The sequence below is a fragment of the Ranitomeya imitator genome, chromosome 3 (genome assembly GCF_032444005.1).
Source record: "Ranitomeya imitator isolate aRanImi1 chromosome 3, aRanImi1.pri, whole genome shotgun sequence".
Classification (NCBI taxonomy): domain Eukaryota; kingdom Metazoa; phylum Chordata; class Amphibia; order Anura; family Dendrobatidae; genus Ranitomeya; species Ranitomeya imitator.
In genome coordinates, this window is record NC_091284.1 from 651111049 (window position 1) to 651133166 (window position 22118).

Below are 22118 nucleotides of genomic sequence, written 5' to 3' on the forward strand. Positions count from 1 at the left end.
CGTTACCGGAGCGCGGTGTAACGCACTCCGGTTACGCAGCTATTAACTCTGTGTGACCAACTTTTTTTACTATTGATGCAGCGTATGCAGCATAAATAGTAAAAAGATCTAATGTTACAAATAAGAATAATAATAATAATAATAATAATAATAAAAAAAGGTTATTCTCACCCTCCGACGTGCGTGCTGTCCTCGGCAGTGCAAGCGGCAGGTTCCGGTTCCAAAGATGCTATGCGAGAAGGACGTTCCATGACGTCACGGTCATGTGACCACGATGTCATCACAGGTCTTGCGCTCATACCAACCCTGGGACGGGAAGCTGCCGCGTGCACCGCACACAGGCACCAGGACTACAAGGTGCCTTCGGAGGGTGAGTATATGTTTATTTTTTAACCTGTTACATACGTGGCTGGGCAATATACTACATAGCTGGGCAATATACTACGTGACTGGCCAATATACTACATGACTGGGCAATAATTAGCTAAAAACACGACAAGATACAACATAATACCACAAGAAAGGAAGTACTGTAGTCGGACTAGTCGCTAATAACTATAGAGCAAAGAGTGGTCCACGGGGACCAAAGAAAACGACCACAGAGTCCGTATGTGAAAAAATATACAAAGAAATCTTTATTAATTTAAGAACATAATAACTGGACAATATAGAACAGAACGAGTAGGACAAAGAACCACATGGTGCGCACATAAGCCTCACCAGTGTATAAAAATCCACAGGCACACGGAATCGGGGAAGGGAAACACCTGCATTAAAGTATGTGATAGTTCACATGACTGGGCAGTATACTACGTGTCTGTGCTGTATACTACGTGGTGCTGTGTAATACACTACGTGGCTGGTCAATATACTACGTTACTGGGCAATATACTACGTGACTGGGCAATATACTACGTGACTGGGCAATATACTACGTGACTGGGCAATATACTACGTGACTGGGCAATATACTATGTGGCTGGGCAATATACTACGTGGCTGGGCAATATACTACGTGGCTGGGCAATATACTACATGGTTGGGCAATATACTACGTGGCTGGGCAATATACAACGTCACTGGGCAATATACTACGTCACTGGGCAATATACTTCGCGACTGGGCAATATACTAGGTGGCTGGGCAATATACTACGTGGACATGCATATTCTAGAATACCCGATGCGTTAGAATCGGGCCACCATCTAGTCTATCTATATAATCGTCTAAGGGGTACTTCCGTCTGTCTGTCTAACGGAAATTCCGCATTGCTGATTGGTCGTGGCCGGCAGGCTGTGACCAATCAGCGACAGGCTTAGCCTGGCCGCGAATTGGCCCCTCCCTAGTCTCCTCCTGTCAGTGGCCCCTCCCTACTCCCCTCCAGTCAGTGCCAGTGTGTCGCCCCATCCCAGACCAACTTTTTACTATTGATGCTGCCTATGCAGCATCAATAGTAAAAAGGTATGTTAAAAATAATAAAAAAAATGTGCTATTCTCACCTTCCGACGTCCACCGATGCACGCGATGCTTCCGCCAGCTTCCGTTTCCAGTGATGCATTGCGAAATTACCCAGATTACTTAGTGGTCTCACGAGACCGCTAAGTCATCTGGGTAATTTTGCAATGCATCACTGGGAACAGAAGCTGGCGGCAGCATCGCGCGCATTGGAACAGCTTCGCTGGACGCCAGAGGGTGAGTATATAACTTTTTTTTATTAATTAATTTATTTTTTAACAGGGATATGGTGCCCACACTGCTATATACTATGTGGGCTGTGTTATATACTACGTGACCTGTGTTATATAATGTGTGGGCTGTGCTATATATTACATGGGCTGTGCTATATATTACGTGAGCTGTGCTATATACTACGTGGGCTGTGTTATATACTATGTGGCTGCTATATACTACGTGGCTGCTATATACTATGTGGCTGTCTGTTACGTGGGCTGTGCTATATACTATGTGGGCTGTGTTATATACTGTGTGGGCTGTGTTATATACTGCGTGGGCTTTGTTATATACTCCGTGGGCTGTGTTATATACTGCATGGGCAGTGTTATATACTATGTGGCCTGTGTTATATACTGCGTGGCTGCTATATACTACATAGCCTGTGTTATATACTGCATGGGCTGTGTTATATATTACGTGGGCTGTGCTATATATTACGTTGACTGTTTTATATACTACGTGGCTGCTATATACTACGTGGCTGCTATTTACTGTGTGGCTGTGCTATATACTACATGGCTGTGCTATATATTACGTGGCTGTGCTATATACTACGTGGCTGTGATTCTACTAGATAGCCGCACCCCGAAGACAACATGTCCAAGAAACACTTCAGCAGACTACTTACCTCAGGCTCAAGCTCTCCACGTCTTTTGTAAATTGCTTTTTCTCCTGTCAAGCCATCAATGATTTTGGTGTCATCCAGTTCTCCCATTGCTTGATGCTTAAGCCATTGTCGTTCTTTACCCTTCGCCTTTAATAAAGCATAGGACAGGACGAATCATTGTTCGATCCATAACTTTTATTATACGGTTATATATTATACAGTGCACTCTGTCCTGCCAAACTGTAACAGTACCGTAGCACTATGACACAGGACCTCATAGTTTGCATCTCGGCTTCAGGAAAATGGCCGCCGCGATCTCCATCTGCGCACACGCGGCATCCCGCGGCCATTTTCCTGAAGCCCCGTGCAGCAGAGCACTCCATCTGCGCACGTGCGGCCTCAGGAAGATGGCCGCCCCCACCGATGACAAGGGTAATAGCGCAGATCGCGCGCTTTTGCTTCACCTGCGCGCAGTGGATTCGGCACTTGGACATGCGCACACCACTACGCCACAAACGGAAAGCTGGGGAAGAAACAGCGATGTCACCACGCCGACCTGACCTGACCAGCCTGATTGACAGGCGAAAACGGCGACTTTGGTAATGTATTTCGCAGCATAGGTGGGGAATCAGGGTACACTACATACACTATTGTAACGCACAGCGCAGGCCCTATTTAACAGTATTTTTATCTCAATCTGAAAAAGCGGGGTGACAGGTTCCCTTTAACGTAAAGAACATAAAAAGACATGCTACCGCTATGCCAATTTTTCACTGCTTAATACATTTGGCACATCTTGCTTGACACGGTTTTCTATCGCTATATGTCATCTCTTGTTTTTTTTTTCTTTCAATATATTGCGTCTATAAAGGTGTCACAGACTGGAGATACTAATTTGACTTATAACTGAAAGTATCTGTAAAATCATGAGGTCTATTACACCTTTTTATTTTGCTTTTAAAACAAATATATAAAAAATGTAATTCCCTAAATTTATACAGGAATAAAGTAAAGCCATGTGGTTTCATTATATTAAAAGGTAATTCCCAAAATCATACTGTGGTCTCAGTTTTTGGTACATACAGAATTAGGCTCCCTTCACACGACCGTTTTTTGTATCCATAGGCAGTCCATTTTATAAAGACTGCAAATACGGACACACACATACCCACTGCATTCAATGGTGGTGCACGTCAGGTTTTTCACACAGACTGTGTGTCCGTGTGAAAAACACACAGACATGTCAGTTTTTTTTAAGCGCACCATGGACAAAGTGCATGCCACACACATGCAAACTTACGACATCCATGTCTCATCTGCATGACACGTATCGGCGCCTGACAAAAGCCGTATAGTTAGCACTTTTCCCCGGAGCCAGGTGCTGAAGGCAGATCTCATGATTGTCACCTGGTCTCCCTGAGCTCAGTTTGACCAGGCAACAATGATGGGAGTTGTATTCAGCACCCCGCTGTGTACATCGTGTGTAAAGTAAAGAATGAAGTTAAAGAATTGGTGTGGGCTCCTAAGTAATTTTGATAACCAGCTTAGGGAAAGTCCACGGCTGGGAGCTGATGTTAATAATCTGAGAAAGGGGACAATTTCCCAAAAGGTTCCCAGGCTAGTAATGACAGCTCACAGATGTCTGCTTAGCCTTTTACTGGTTAGCTTACGGGGGGACCCCAGAAAAAAAATTGACGTAGGGTCCCCCTATAAGTTCTAACAAGCAAAGGTTGAACAGACAGCTGTGGGCATAAGGTGCGCCAAATCTGGAGCTTAGCCTCATTCTTCTCACTTGCCCTGGTGCAGGCAAAGCACTTAGAAATCACACTGACATATTTTTGTCTATCTACTATCATGTTCATCATCACTATCGCCATCTTCGAACATCTTTAATACAGAACACTCTTTAATTTCTATGCTGCATTTCATTTTATACGTCTCACACTGACAGCACACTGAAACACGGATATAGACAGTACACGGAAACACGGATGTCACACGGACACCCTGATGCAGCACACGACCACACAGATGGCACAGGGATATTTTTTCCCTGTACAGGAATCACCAGAATGTGTGAAGGGAGCCTCAATCATGTGTGCCAATTACACCTCTTTTTTTCTAACAAGTGCTCTGCTTTGCAGCCATAATTCCCCTTAATAATTCCCCCTCCCCCACTGGATCCAACGTTCATTATTTAAAATGCCGAGCATGCACAGATGCACCTCATGACCCCGTCTATTAAAACACTCGAGACATCGTTATTGATCTGACTGCAGGTTTGTAGCACAGCACAGGTACGCTTGATACTGAAGATCCTACTGATACTTGTTGCATTTGTAACTAATGACCATGTCTAATAAAAAAATGCACCTAATGACTTCTACGAATAACCTATCGCTCCAAACCCCTCACAGCATCTTGATTGCTTTCACAACCAGTTTGTAGCACTACTCACTATGTTATGCTTGGCTCTGCTGTGCCTGAAGGAGATAGCGTGATCATGTGTATAAGAGGAGACTGGAACATACAAGTGTACATTGCAACAACAAAAATATTTAAACAATGTGTACACACCAACCCATCTCTCTTACCCATCACATTGATCACTTGATGTGGATATATATTTTTTTAACAAACGTAACTGTGACATTTTTTATAAAACTATATTTGCACTTGTAGCAATAACTTCTTGCAATAAATACTACACTACACTTATTTCCCTTCTTTTGTCCTTTTCCTTGTCCCGCTCTCAATTGTCTCTTTCTTTCAGTTCTCTTTTTTGTGTATTTCATATTTTTTTATTCTCTGTCTCATTCTTTTTCCTCTCTCTCATCAGTCATTCTACATTCCTTTTTTCTTTTCATGTGTCTCCCATCTTTTTAAATATTGAGAGTTATCTATCTCTGTCAGAAAGTGCACAGGAGAACAGAGGGAGGAAGAAGCAGTGTGCTGTAGCTTTAGCACATAAGAATAAGACCGCCATTCAGCTCTGTGAATCTGAATGCACAGAAGGACAAATGGAGATGAAAAAAGACACAAAATGTAAAAAAACAGAAATGTTATGTTGTTATGTATGCAGATACTGTGTTTTGGGGGGAAAAAATGCAAGGAAGGTAATGATCCAGGTTCAGTCCATAAAATTTATAAAGTTTTATCGTTTCTTTTTAAAACATAGCGAGCACTGCTGCCTACACCTTAGCATAGATGATGGCTATCAGGGGTGTGAGGAAAATACCGGACGTGTTTCGAATGTTAGCTGCGTTCTTATAAATCTTAGCATAGGTGTGAGTTGGGGCTAAGGGATGTTAGGAAAATGCCGGACGTGTTTCGAATGTTAGCTGCGTTCTTATAAACCTTAGCATAGGTGAGAGTTGAAGCTAAGGGATGTTAGGAAAATGCCGGACGTGTTTCGAATGCTAGCTGCATTCTTCGATTTCGCCAAGTCTAAGAATGCAGCTAGCATTCGAAATGCGTCGGGCATTTTCCACACACCCCTTAGCCCAAACTCACACCTATGCTAAGGTGTAGGCAGTAGTGCTTGCTATGTTTTAAAAAGAAACAATAAAACTTGATGGATTTTATGGACTGAAGCTGGATCCTTACGTTCCTTGCAAGTATACATTGGCAGAGACGTGATCCTGTGCTTCCAACACAAACTCACAGGGAGTTTCCACCAACTATAAAAAATATATTGCCATTGTGAGCAAAACCCTTTATCTACACCAGAAATGTATTTATTAAATGTATTTAAATATGTGCTCCTCAATGGATACATGACGTTTGGTAGGTAATATTATTCTACTGTTTCTTTACTATCTTGCTCCTTCTTTACATTTGACAATGCCATGCTAGATTCCTTGCATGTGCTTCTCATGGAACGCATACTCTCTTTGTTAGATATCTTGCTTATCAACTGGTGTGCTAGCTCCCAAAGTATGAGTAGCTCTTTCATAGGAAGCTGGCTGGCTGCCTTTTCACAGACGTGATACAATCTCGCTGGAGTTAGCATCTTCATGCTGTTGGCCAGCTCGGAGCTGAGCAAATTATTACTTGAAAAGCATGTCTTGGACGTGACATCATGCAATTTTTTTTATCATGCAATGCTGGATATTATGAGCCGCTCATGTGCACGACTCACAAAGAGGTGCTGAAGTCCTTTGAAGGTTGAGAGGACTAACAAAAAGAGATGACTTTTTCTTGTAATTGGATCTGTATCTCAGTTAATGGCAGAACTCATTAAAGCAGATTTAAATGCCAGAAAAAAAAGACAAAATTAGAAATCCATGTTTTCATCAGTAAAAATTACTTTCATATTTATTTGAATCGTACTTGCATGAGCATTATTAGGAATACACCTCTCATCATTAAATTAAGGTTTGTCACTCAATGTATCAATACCCCAGGTGGATAAAATCCAGCCCCTCACCATGCCATCCGCCTTTACACACATTTTAGAAATAATGACTCATTCTAAACTCACTGAATTAGAGCGTGGTACTGTAATAAGATGCCACGGGTCTAACAAGTCAGGACATGACAATTCTTCCCTCCTAAATATTCAATGATCAGCTGTGAGTGGAAATATTGAACAGTGGACACACTTGGGAACCACACTAAGGGACACATAAAATCATAGAGAAGGGTCACGGAGTGCTGAGCCGCTTAGTGCATAAGAGTCACCAATGTTCTGCTGATGCTGACGCAATAGTGCAGAAGTACAAGCTTATACCTGTATTAACATCAGCACAAAAATGTTTCATTCGGATGTTCATAGTATGGGTTTCCATGACCAAGCAGCTGCAGTCAAGCATCACATCACCAAGTGCAATGTCAATCGTTAAAAAGAGTGGCGTAAAGCACGCTGCTACTGGACTTTGAAGCAGTAGAAATGTTTTCTGTGGAGTAACAGATCGCTTTATCTATTTGGCAAATGTAAAGTGAATGTTACCAGACTTATTGCATTACATGGACAACTGTAAGGATTGGTGAAGGAAAGATAGTGGTTATTTTTAAAGTGTGGAAGCAGGCACAATATTTCCTGTGGAGGGAAATTTTAATGTTTCACTAGACCAAGACATTTTGGACAATTGTAAGCATCTAGTTTTGTCTGAAGGCCCTTTTTGTTCCAACATGACTTTGCCCAGATGCACAAAACAAGATCCATGGAAGCATGGTTGGGTAAGTTTGGTGTAAGAATTTGACCAACCCGCACGTCATCAAAGATCTTTGGGAAGAACTAGAGAGGAAATTGCAGGACAGGCACTCTTGTCTAACATCAGTGCCTCATCTCACAAACGCTCTTCTGGATTAATGGGCAAAAATTCCCACAGACTCTACAAAATTTTGCAGAACGCTTTCTCAGAAAAGTGGAAGCTAGGTGGCTAACGTTGTGTGTTTATTCCTATGGATTTAGAATGGGATGTCATAAATGCTCCTGTTGGTGTAAAAAGTAGGTGTCTCATATTGTGGATCAAGTTATCAGCTATCCATACGTTGCTGATTGTTGGGGGTCCGACCTGTGGGATTCCCACCGATCTTGACGATTCTGCTTTACAAAGGGAGTCTAGCTCGTACTCTATTCATATTGCACAAGGCTATTTCCTGCAATCCCTCAGGCAATAATTGTCAAGGTGTCAATAATTGTCAACCACCGCTCAGTTTTGAAGGGTTACCACCCCACCAAATTATATGGAGAAAAGCGGTTGTCCTAGATTATTACTTTTTACTTTAAAACAGCAAACAGGACGTTTTATATAAGAATAGAAATATGATGCTCCTCATAAAAGCATTTAATTATAAAAACTACTTCTCAAGTCCCGTTTGCTAGTAATTTGTCAACAATATATTTTAGTTTCTCATCTGAAAATATCTGTTTCTGAGAATTGCTTGATGAGAGCACATACAGACTTTTGTTACATACAGTATGAATGACTAAACAATAATTGTCCAAGATAAGCACCAGATATAATCTATTAGGATGCAGAATTTTAAATTCTATTACTAGAAAGATTCAAAGAACTATCAACCTCCTAAATTCTGCAGACATGTATTGTATTGAAACCACAACAATGTCCTCTAAATGTTTGTAGCTCTGATGGGTAATTACACAAATAAAATATACCTTTGCAGCCAAGAATACTCTTGCCAGACTCATCAGCCCATATATAATGGTAAGTGCAAAAAGATGAGACAGAGTTTCACCCGGGGGCTTCAGCTGCTTAGAAAGAACCTGTCACTAGGATTGCAGTCACTAAACCACCAGCATGTCATTATGCTGCTCAAGTTTAGTGTTCTAAACATGCCCATATCAAAACAGATTTCAGCAATAAGTAGTATAAGGATTTATACAACATTTGGGGGAGTGAGAGAAGAGTTCAGGAGCCTAAGGCACATGTGCTTTGCACCCCTGAGGACTGCATTTGTAATAAAGAATTCATCCAAATTGCTTACCAAGTTGTGTAGCACTTGTGACTTTGTTTGGCTGAAAATGTTGTAATAGCTCAGAACATCTATATATATATATATATATATATATATATATATATATATATAATAGTCTAAGGGGCACTTCCGTCTGTCTGTCACGGAAATCCAGCGTCGCTGATTGGTCGCGGCCGGCAGGGCGCGACCAATCAGTGATGGGCACGACCGCGGTGTAACGCAGTCTGTTAACCCTGTGTGACCAACTTTTTACTATTGATGCTGCCTATGCAGCATCAATAGTAAAAAGAACTAATGTTAAAAATAATTATATACTCACGTTCTGGCGCCTTTCCCGCACCTCGTGATGCTCCGGGCCATGCGTGGCGGTCTCGCGAGATGATGACGCAGCGGTCTCGCGAGACTTCTACGTCATCATCTCGCGAGACCGCAATGCATTCTTGAGACCGGAGCATCGCTAAATGCCTTGGCTGGTTCCGGGGGCCGACGGAAGGTGAGTATATAACTATTTTTATTTCAATTATTATTATTATTTTTTTTTTAACAGGGATATGGTGCCCACATTGCTATATACTACGTGGGCTGTGTTATATACTGCGTGGGTTGTGCTATATACTACGTCTCTGTGCTATATACTACGTGGGCTGTGTTATATACTGCGTGGGTTGAGTTATATACTACGTCTCTGTGCTATATACTTCGTGGGCTGTGTTGTATACTGCGTGGGCTGTGTTATATACTACGTCTCTGCTATATACTATGTGGGCTGTACTATATACTACATCGCTGTGCTCTATACTACGTGGGCTGTGTTATATACTTTGTCTGTGTTATATACGTGGGCTGTGCAATATACTACGTGGCCTGTGCTATATACTACGTGGCCTTTGCTATATGCTACGTGGGCTGTGCTATATGCTACGTGGGCTGTGCTATATGCTACGTGGGCTGTGCTATATGCTACTTGGCTGTGGTATATTTCTCTGCTGAATCTGTGCATCATGAATCGTGGTATGTGTTAAAGAGGGGGGCCTACTGAGACTCTTTCGCCCAGGGCCCTCAAAAACCTGAATCCTGTGTATAAATTGCATTATTTTGAAAACTTCATAAGTAAACTACATACATATTCTAGAATACCCGATGTGTTAGAATCGGGCCACCATCTGGTGGAAGGTATACTAGTGTAACTGCCTGGTACCAACTATAAGCCCCAGAAAAGATATCTGCCTGTTATGGTTCTTAATATAAGTAACTGTTCTCCTTTATATGTACCTTTCTCACATGTAATGAAGAGTCTATAAATAGTATGTTTCCAAAGAAAAATTCCTTCCTTCTCATTTAAAACACATAAACGCTTAGCTGAGCCAAGTATCGAAAGGAAACAGAAAAGCAGAACATTTATGAAATACAAGTATGTGATCTATAGCTCACAAGAAATGGTAGGAAATTACCTTTGAAGGTAACAACAGGATTCCAAAACAACACAAGGTTAACAAAGTGAAAAAAAAAATAAAAAAAATTATATATATATATATATATATATATATATATATATATATATATATATATATACACACAGTACATATACACACACACACACACACACATATATATATAGTACAGACCAAAGTTTGGTGGCCACCTTTTGCTTTGATGACTACTTTGCACACTCTTGGCATTCTCTTGATGAGCTTCAAGAGGTAGTCACCGGAAATGGTTTTCACTTCATATGTGTGCCCTGTCAGGTTTAATAAGTGGGATTTCTTGCCTTATAAATGGGATTAGGACGATCAGTTGTGTTGTGCAGAAGTTTGGTGGATACACAGCTGATAGTCCTACTGAACAGACTGTTAGAATTTGCATTATGGCAAGAAAAAAGCAGCTAAGTAAAGAAAAACGAGTGGCCATCATTACTTTAAGAAATTAAGGTCAGTCAGTGCAGTGCAGTGGCAAAAACCATCAAGCGCTACAAAGAAACTGTCTCACACGAGGACCTCCCCAGGAATTGAAGACCAAGAGTCACCTCTGCTTCTGAGGATAAGTTTATCTGAGTCACCAGCCTCAGAAATCGCAGGTTAACAGCAGCTCAGATTAGAGACCAGGTCAATGCCACACAGAGTTCTAGCAGCAGACATCTCTACAACAACTGTTAAGAGGAGACTTTGTGCAGGGACAGGTAACAAGTAGAAGAGACTTGTTTGGGCTAAAGAACACAAGGAATGGACATTAGACCAGTGGAAATCTGTGCTTTGGTCTGAGGAGTTGAGATCTTTGGTTCCAACCACTGTGTCTATGTGCGACGCAGAAAAGGTGAACGGATGGGCTCTACATGCCTGGTTCCCACCATGAAGCATGGAGGAGGAGGTGTGATGGTGTGGGGGTGCTTTGCTGGTGACGCTGTTGGGGATTTATTCAAAATTGAAGGCATACTGAACCAGCATGGCTACCACAGCATCTTGCAGTGGCATGTTATTCACTCCGGTTTGCATTTAGTTGGACCATCATTTATTTTTCAACAGGACAATGACCCCAAACACACCTCCAGGCTGTGTAAGGGCTATTTGACCAAGAAGGAGAGTGATGGAGTGTTACGCCAGATGACCTGGCCTCCAGAGTCACCAGACCTGAACCCAATCGAGATGGTTTGGGGGGAGGCAAAAGGGCCAACAAGTGCTAAGCATCTCTGGGAACTCCTTCAAGATTGTTGCAAGACCATTTCTGGTGACTACCTCTTGAAGCTCATCAAGAGAATGCTAAGAGTGTGCAAAGCAGTCATCAAAGCAAAAGGTGGCTACTTTGAAGAACCTAGAATATAAGACATCTTTTCAGTTGTTTCACACTTTTTTGTTAAGTATATAATTCCACATGTGTTAATTCATAGTTTTGATGCCTTCAGTGTGAATTTATAATTTTCATAGCCATGAAAATACAGAAAAATCTTTAAATGAGAAGGTGTGTCCAAACTTTTGGTCTGTACTGTATAATATATATATATATATATATATATATATATATATATATATATATATACACATATATATATATATATATATATACATATATATATATATATATACATATATATATATATATATATACTAAATTTTGGTCCGATTCTAACGCATCGGGTATTCTAGAATATGCATGTCCCCGTAGTATATGGACAATGATGATTCCAGAATTCGCGGCAGACTGTGCCCGTCGCTGATTGGTCGAGGCAACCTTTATGACATCATTGTCGCCATGGCAACCATTATGACATCTACGTCGATACTGTGCTCGTTGCTGATTGGTCGAGGCCTGGCGGCCTCGACCAATCAGAGATGCGGGATTTCCAGGATAGACAGACAGACAGAAAGACAGACGGAAAAACCCTTAGACATTTATATATATAATAATATTTATAATTAAGATTTTTCACTTTTTAACCTGGTGCTGGATTGGATACCCATTGTTACATTTGACTAGTACTTCGTGATGCCTCATGAACTGGATATGTGCACAGGAATGTGGATTGCCTAGGGACTAGACAATACAGCATGTACAACATTGAATGGGGTAAGCTGTATCAAAACACTTATTTCATTGGTAAATGACCTTTCCTACTCTTAAATACCTGACTACAGTTGTGTTCTAAAATGATCTGATGGTCTGTATCTGAACGCAATTAAGAGTTAATCTGTCATCAAGGCTTCATTTGAGGGGTATTTGAAAAAAATCCAAAATTCAGCAATCTGCTAATCCCTTATTTTCAAATAGTTAAATATTCATGTAAAATCTCTATATATAATTGTCTAAGGGTTTTTCCGTCTGTCTGTCTGTCCTGGAAACCCCGCGTCTCTGATTGGTCGAGGCCACCAGGCCTCGACCAATCAGCGACGGGCACAGCGACGATGATGTCATAAAGGACGTAGACATCCCGCGTCTCTGATTCAGCGACGGGCACAGTATCGACGTAGATGTCATAATGGTTGCCATGGCGACAATGATGTCATAAAGGTTGCCTCGACCAATCAGCGACGAGCACAGTCTGCCGCGAATTCTGGAATCATCATTGTCCATATACTACGGGGACATGCATATTCTAGAATACCCGATGCGTTAGAATCGGGCCACAATCTAGTAACTTAATAATCCTTTGTACTACTAAGTCCATATATTATACTAGATGGTGGCCCGATTCTAACGTATCGGGTATTCTAGAATATGTAGGTAGCATATAGCACAGGCTACAGACTATATTGCAGTGACGTAGCATATAACACAACCGACGTAGTATATAACAGAGCTACGTATGTAACACAGCGTACGTAGCATATAGCAGAGCTACGTAGTATATAACATAGCCACGTAGTGTACTGCACAGCTACGTAGTGTATTGCACAGCTATGTAGTGTATTGCACAGGCACGTAGTATATTGGTCAGCCATGTAGTATATAGCAGAGCCACGTAGTATATAACATAGCCACGTCGTATATCGTAGTATATTGCACTGCCACGTGGTATATTGCACAGTCGACGTAGTATATAACAGAACCGACACAGCCACATAGTATATTGCACAGCTACGTAGTATATAGCACAGAGCACGTACTATATTGCACAGCAACGTAGTATATTGGACAGTCACGTTGTATATTGCACAGTCACGTTGTATATTGCCCAGCTACATAGTATATAGCACAGAGATGTATTATATAACAGAGCCCACGCAGTATGTAACACAGCCCACGTAGTATATAGCAATGTGGGCACTATATGAGTGGTTAAAAAAAGACTTAAAATAAAAAATAAACATATACTCACCTTCCGAATGCCCCTTGAAGTCCTGGTGCCTGTGTGCGGTGCACGCGGCAGCTTCCGGTCCCAGGGTTGGTATGAGCGCAGGACCCGTGATGACATCACGGTCACATGACCGTGACGTCATGGCAGGTCCTTCTCGCAGGGTTGGTATGAGCACAGGACCTGTGATGACGTCGTGGTCACATGACCATGATGTCAAAGAAGGTCCTTCTCGCATAGCATCCTTGGCACCGGAACATGCCGCTTGCACTGCCGAGGACAGCAGGCGACGTCGGAGGGTGAGAATAACCTTTTTTTATTATTATTATTTCTAACATTAGATCGTTTTACTATTGATGCTGCATACGCAGCATCAATAGTAAAAAGTTGGTCACACAGGGTTAATAGCTGCATTAACGGAGTGCATTACACTGCGGTCTGTTAACTCTGGCATTAACCCTGTGTGAGCGCTCAGCGCTGACTGCAGGGCAGTAAAGCAGCGGCCATTTCGCTGCCAGACTATGGCCGTCGCTGATTGGTTGTGGCAATGGTCGTGGGCATTTTGCCACGACCAATCAGCGACTTGGATTTCCATGACAGACAGAGGCCGCGACCAATGAATATCCGTGACAAACAGACAGAAAGACAGACAGACAGACGGAAGTGACCCTTGAACAATTATATAGTAGATTGGATTTAAAAAGATTGCACATCCTTGTTAAAATACCAGGCTTTTGTTATGTAGAAAAAATCAGACCAAAAAGAATAATTTCGGAACTTTTTCTACTTTTAATGTTGCCTATAATCTGTATAATTCAATTAAAAAACAAAGTGACTTTTTTTGGTGGAAAAAATTAACAACTAAAATAAAGTACCCTTTGAATTTATGACAGCATTCAGTCTGTTTTCGTAGGAGTCTACCAGCATGGCACATCTAGAATTGGCAATCTTTGTCTACTCTTATTTATAATAGTTCTTAAAATCTGTGAGATCAAAACTGCATCTCCTGTATTGTTACCCACAGATTCCCAATTGGATTCAGGTCTGGGCTCTGGCTGGGTCATTCCAAAACTTCGATCTTCTTCTGGAGTTGCCATTCTTTTGCTCATTTGGATGTATATTTAGGGCCACTGTCTTGCTGACTGGTGAAATTCCTCTCCATCTTTTTAGCAGAGGTATGAAAGTTATTATGCAAAATTGACTGATATCTGGAAGAGTTCATAATTCCCTCCTCCTTGACAATAGCCCCAGTTTCAGCTGCCAAAAACCAGACCCACAGCACAATGCTGCCTCCACCATGTTTTGCTGGGGGTATGGTGTTCTTTTGGTGATGCAAAGTGTCGGCTTTACGTCAAACATACATTTTGTAAGAAAAGGGTTCTGTCTTGTCAACCCACCCCATAGGCCAGACATATGAAAAATATGGGCGATTGCTGTCACATGCAGTACATAACCAGTTCTTGCCAGAAATTCCTGCAGCTCCTTTAATGTTGTGGTAGACCTCTTTGCAGCTTCCCTGACCCATTTTCTTCAGGTCTTTCCATCAGTTTTTAAGGGACATACAGTACAGTACGCACTCAAAAAGTAGCAACAGCACAGGTAAATCCACCAAACGCCTTCTTCAATGATAACCAACAACCTCCAGCGATGCACCATAAGCAAACTCTGACAATGAGTGCTAACCAGGGTCCAGATTATACAGGAGATGGGAGTGGCTAACAGTGCACAGCTGAGCCTTAAGCAGGAAAGCTTCCAGGAGCTCTAAACTGAGCAGAGTAACCCCTGTACTGCAAAAATGAATATACACCTTTTAATATGAAGGTGAAGTGCTTCTAACAAGTGCAGAAAAAGGAGAAATCAGACACTGAGGTCTTCTGGCTCCTCTCTGTCCCGTAAACCCCTGACATATTCTTCTTTTTTATGATAAAAACCTGGAGTTTGAACAGGAGTGTGTAGACATATCAATTAAATTATTAATGGTTGTCTGAGTGTTCTACCACAATAATGGACCTGGTGGTTAAGTGCACACGGAATGACCTGATAGTTACTAATAATATAGGACGAGCTCTGAGACGTGGGAACTCTGCTGACCGCCATCCCTAATCCTATCACACACACTAGAAATAGCCGTGGATTGCTCCTAACGCTCCCTATGCAACTCGACACAGCCTAAGAAACTAGCTAGCCCTAGAGATAGAAAAATAAAGCCTACCTTGCCTCAGAGAAATTCCCCAAAGGAAAAGGCAGCCCCCCACATATAATGACTGTGAGTAAAGATGAAAATTACAAACACAGAGATGAAATAGATTTAGCAAAGTGAGGCCCGACTTACTGAACAGACAGAGGATAGGAAAGGTAACTTTGCGGTCAGCACAAAAAACTACAAAAAGACCACTCAGAGGGCGCAAAAAGACCCTCCGCACCGACTCACGGTGCGGAGGCGCTCCCTCTGCGTCCCAGAGCTTCCAGCAAGCAAGACAAAAATCAAAATAGCAAGCTGGACAGAAAAATAGCAAACCAGAGAAAAACAAGCAGGAACTTAGCTTCTGCTGGGAAGACAGGTCACAAGAACGATCCAGGAGAGAACTAGACCAATACTGGAACATTGACAGGTGGCATGGAGCAATGATCTAAGTGGAGTTAAATAGAGCAGCCAGCTAACGAATTAACCTCGTCACCTGTGGAAGGAAACTCAGAAGCCGCAGCTCCACTTACAACCACCAGAGGAAGCCCATGGACAGAACCAGCCGAAGTACCATTCATGACCACAGGAGGGAGCTTGACAACAGAATTCACAACAGTACCCCCCCCTTGAGGAGGGGTCACCGAACCCTCACCAGAGCCCCCAGGCCGAGCCAAATGAAAGGCACGAACCAGATCGGCAGCATGAACATCGGAGGCAAAGACCCAGGAATTATCTTCCTGACCATAACCCTTCCACTTGACCAGGTACTGGAGTTTCCGTCTCGAAATACGAGAATCCAAAATCTTCTCCACCACATACTCCAACTCCCCCTCAACCAACACCGGGGCAGGAGGATCAACGGATGGAACCACAGGCGCCACGTATCTCCGCAACAATGACCTATGGAATACATTATGGATGGCAAAAGAAGCTGGAAGGGTCAAACGAAACGACACAGGATTGAGAACCTCAGAAATCTTATACGGACCAAGGAAACGAGGCTTAAACTTAGGAGAGGAAACCTTCATAGGAACATAACGAGACGACAACCAAACCAAATCCCCAACACGAAGTCGGGGACCCACACAGCGCCGGCGGTTAGCGAAACGTTGAGCCTTCTCCTGGGACAATGTCAAATTGTCCACCACATGAGTCCAAATCTGCTGCAACCTATCCACCACAGTATCTACACCAGGACAGTCCGAAGACTCAACCTGCCCTGAAGAGAAACGAGGATGGAAACCAGAATTGCAGAAAAACGGCGAAACCAAAGTAGCCGAGCTGGCCCGATTATTAAGGGCGAACTCAGCCAAAGGCAAAAAGGACACCCAATCATCCTGATCAGCAGAAACAAAGCATCTCAGATATGTTTCCAAAGTCTGATTAGTTCGTTCGGTTGGGCCATTTGTCTGAGGATGGAAAGCCGAGGAAAAAGACAAATCAATGCCCATCCTAGCACAAAAGGCTCGCCAAAACCTTGAAACAAACTGGGAACCTCTGTCCGAAACGATGTTCTCCGGAATGCCATGTAAACGAACCACATGCTGGAAAAACAATGGCACCAAATCAGAGGAGGAACGCAATTTAGACAAGGGTACCAAATGGACCATCTTAGAGAAGCGATCACAAACCACCCAAATGACCGACATCTTTTGAGAGACAGGGAGATCCGAAATAAAATCCATAGAGATATGCGTCCAGGGCCTCTTCGGGACCGGCAAGGGCAAAAGCAACCCACTGGCACGAGAACAGCAGGGCTTAGCCCGAGCACAAGTCCCACAGGACTGCACAAAAGAACGCACATCCCGCGACAAAGACGGCCACCAAAAGGATCTAGCCACCAAATCTCTGGTACCAAAGATTCCAGGATGACCAGCCAACACCGAACAATGAACCTCAGAGACAACTCTACTAGTCCATTTATCAGGAACAAACAGTTTCTCCGCTGGGCAACGGTCAGGTCTATCAGTCTGAAATTTTTGCAGCACCCGCCGCAAATCAGGGGAGATGGCAGACAAAATTACCCCCTCTTTGAGAATACCCGTCGGCTCAGGAACACCCGGAGAGTCGGGCACAAAACTCCTTGACAGGGCATCAGCCTTCACATTCTTAGAGCCTGGAAGGTACGAAACCACAAAATCAAAACGGGAGAAAAATAGCGACCAACGAGCCTGTCTAGGATTCAACCGTTTGGCAGACTCGAGATAAGTCAAATTCTTGTGATCCGTCAAGACCACCACGCGATGCTTGGCTCCTTCAAGCCAATGACGCCACTCCTCGAATGCCCACTTCATGGCCAACAACTCTCGATTGCCAACATCATAATTGCGCTCAGCAGGCGAAAACTTTCTAGAAAAGAAGGCACATGGTTTCATCACCGAGCCATCAGAACTTCTTTGCGACAAAACAGCCCCTGCTCCAATCTCAGAAGCATCAACCTCGACCTGAAACGGAAGCGAAACATCTGGCTGGCACAACACAGGGGCAGAAGAAAAACGACGCTTCAACTCCTGAAAAGCTTCCACAGCCGCAGAAGACCAATTGACCACATCAGCACCCTTCTTGGTCAAATCAGTCAACGGTTTAGCAACACTAGAAAAATTACTGATGAAGCGACGATAAAAATTAGCAACGCCCAGGAACTTTTGCAGACTCTTCACAGATGTCGGCTGAGTCCAATCATAAATGGCCTGGACTTTAACAGGATCCATCTCGATAGTAGAGCGGGAAAAAATGAAACCCAAAAATGAAACCTTCTGAACTCCAAAGAGACACTTTGACCCCTTCACAAACAAAGAATTCGCACGAAGGACCTGGAACACCATTCTGACCTGCTTCACGTGAGACTCCCAATCATCCGAGAAGACCAAAATATCATCCAAATATACAATCAGGAATTTATCCAGGTACTCTCGGAAGATGTCATGCATAAAGGACTGAAATACTGATGGAGCATTGGAAAGCCGAATGGCATAACCAGGTACTCAAAATGGCCCTCGGGCATATTAAATGCTGTTTTCCATTCATCGCCCTGTTTAATACGCACAAGATTATACGCACCACGAAGATCTATCTTGGTGAACCAACTAGCCCCCTTAATCCGAGCAAATAAATCCGACAGCAGCGGCAAAGGGTATTGAAATTTGACTGTGATCTTATTAAGAAGGCGGTAATCAATACAAGGTCTCAAAGAACCATCCTTCTTGGCCACAAAAAAGAACCCTGCTCCCAATGGTGACGACGACGGGCGAATATGACCCTTCTCCAAGGATTCCTTTACATAACTCCGCATAGCCATAGCGGCGTGCTCTGGCACAGATAAATTGAACAGTCGGCCCTTATGAAACGTACTACCAGGAATCAAATTGATATCACAATCGCAATCCCTATGAGGAGGTAGGGCACTGGATTTTGGCTCATCAAATACATCCCGGTAATCCGACAAAAACTCCGGGACTTCAGAAGGGGTGGATGACGAAATAGACAAAAATGGAACATCACCATGTACCCCCTGACAACCCCAGCTGGACACAGACATAGATTTCCAATCCAATACTGGATTATGGACCTGTAGCCATGGCAACCCCAAAACGACCACATCATTCAGATTATGCAACACCAAAAAGCGAATATCCTCCTGATGTGCAGGAGCCATGCACATGGTCAATTGGGTCCAGTACTGAGGCTTATTCTTGGCCAAAGGCGTAGCATCAATTCCTCTCAATGGAATAGGATACTGCAAGGGCTCCAAGAAAAAACCACAGCGCCTAGCAAACTCCAAGTCCATCAAATTCACTGCAGGGCCTGAATCCACAAATGCCATAACAGAATAGGATGACAAAGAGCAAATCAGAGTAACGGACAAAAGAAATTTCGACTGTACCGTACCAATGGTAGCAGACCTAGCGAAACGCTTAGTGCGCTTAGGACAATCGGAGATAGCATGAGTAGAATCACCACAGTAAAAACACAGCCCATTCCGACGTCTGTGTTCTTGCCGTTCAGCTCTGGTCAAAGTCCTATCACATTGCATAGGCTCAGGTCTATGCTCAGATAATACCGCCAAATGGTGCACAGCTTTACGCTCACGCAAGCGTCGATCGATCTGAATGGCCAAAGACATAGACTCATTCAGACCAGCAGGCATGGGAAATCCCACCATGACATCCTTAAGGGCTTCAGAGAGACCCTTTCTGAAAATTGCTGCCAGGGCACATTCATTCCACTGAGTGAGTACAGACCACTTCCTAAACTTCTGACAATATATTTCTACCTTATCCTGACCCTGACACAGAGCCAGCAAGATTTTCTCTGCCTGATCCACTGAATTAGGTTCATCATAAAGCAATCCGAGCGCCAGAAAAAACGCATCAACATCACGCAATGCCGGATCTCCTGGCGCAAGGGAAAATGCCCAGTCTTGAGGGTCGCCACGTAACAAAGAAATAATGATTTTCACTTGTTGAACAGGGTCACCTGAGGAGCGAGGTTTCAAAGCAAGAAACAATTTACAATTATTTTTGAAATTCAGAAACTTAGATCTATCCCCAAAAAACAAATCAGGAATTGGAATCTTAGGCTCTAACATCGGATTCTGAACCACAAAATCTTGAATGTTTTGTACCCTTGCAGTGAGATTATCCATACAAAAGGACAGACCTTGAATGTCCATATCTACACCTGTATCCCGAACCACCCAGAGGTAAAGGGGAAAAGAGAGACAAAACACACTGCAAAGAAAAAAAATGGTCTCAGAACTTCTCTTATCCCTCTATTGAGATGCATTAATACTTTGGGCCACCTGTACTGTTATGACCTGGTGGTAAGGACAATAATGGACCTGGTGGTTAAGAGCACACGGAATGACCTGATAGTTACTAATAATATAGGACGAGCTCTGAGACGTGGGAACTCTGCTGACCGCAATCCCTAATCCTATCACACGCACTAGAAATAGCCGTGGATTGCTCCTAACGCTCCCTATGCAACTCGACACAGCCTAAGAAACTAGCTAGCCCTAGAGATAGAAAAATAAAGCCTACCTTGCCTCAGAGAAATTCCCCAAAGGAAAAGGTAGCCCCCCACATATAATGACTGTGAGTAAAGATGAAAATTACAAACACAGAGATTAAATAGATTTAGCAAAGTGAGGCCCGACTTACTGAACAGACAGAGGATAGGAAAGGTAACTTTGCGGTCAGCACAAAAAACTACAAAAAGACCACGCAGAGGGCGGAAAAAGACCCTCCGCACCGACTCACGGTGCGGAGGCGCTCCCTCTGCGTCCCAGAGCTTCCAGCAAGCAAGACAAAAATCAAAATAGCAAGCTGGACAGAAAAATAGCAAACCAGAGAAAAACAAGCAGGAACTTAGCTTCTGCTGGGAAGACAGGTCACAAGAACGATCCAGGAGAGAACTAGACCAATACTGGAACATTGACAGGTGGCATGGAGCAATGATCTAAGTGGAGTTAAATAGAGCAGCCAGCTAACGAATTAACCTCGTCACCTGTGGAAGGAAACTCAGAAGCCGCAGCTCCACTCACAACCACCAGAGGAAGCCCATGGACAGAACCAGCCGAAGTACCATTCATGACCACAGGAGGGAGCTTGACAACAGAATTCACAACAGTAATCTGCTAGTGTTAAATTATGTTCTCTCCTGATTATAATAATAACTACAAAAAAAGGGAAAACACACACTGGCCGCTCACTGAGTGCTGATATAGTGAAGCTGCAGGTAAGTAAGACAAGCTGTGTGATAGCCTGTCAGCAAATGGGTAAGAGGTGGTATCAGTGTATACTACCGCGCTAACACAAATACATGGCACAAGTTAGATGTATGGAGTCAAAGTTGTTAGATGCTAGAACACATACGGTATGTACATAAAACACATATGCATATGAGCTGATAGATCCCAATATGTTGGTGTGATTCAGCCAAGTGGCTACTAAATATCATCATGAACAGTGATTACCTTGTGTCCACAATCAGGGCTGCCATCACGGCATTACTGCCCTTACTGGCATATGGGGCCCGATGAGCAGAGAGGGCCTGGACCTCTGCTCACCAATCCTGGCCCCCTCTGCTCACAGGGTCCCAGGAGCAGGAGGATCCTGCAGGTTCAGTAACAATGTGCGTCCTACGACGCATGTTCAATTAAAATCTATTACCGTGCGGGCCTGCACGGCAATAGTTAAAAGCTGCCAACCAATCATAGGCTGGCAGCTGACGTCAACGTTAACATCACCAGTGTATGACGTCACTATCATGCGCTGGCAAGTCCGTGTTTCAAATGGATGGACCACGGCCAGATACAGAGAAAGTATTTGTTTGTTTTTTTTAAATTGAAAGCGCAAGCAGCA

At 43.2% G+C, this 22118-nt stretch overlaps 1 protein-coding gene across 1 annotated transcript in view; it reads right to left on the minus strand.

Moving 5' to 3' along the window:
* VWA8 (von Willebrand factor A domain containing 8) overlaps positions 1-22118 on the minus strand; it is a 616504-nt gene that overhangs the window by 19892 nt on the left and 574494 nt on the right. The window contains exon 42 of the mRNA XM_069758217.1: positions 2363-2488. Within this exon, the coding sequence (XP_069614318.1) occupies positions 2363-2488 (126 nt within the window). The remainder of the gene's footprint in view (positions 1-2362; positions 2489-22118) is intronic.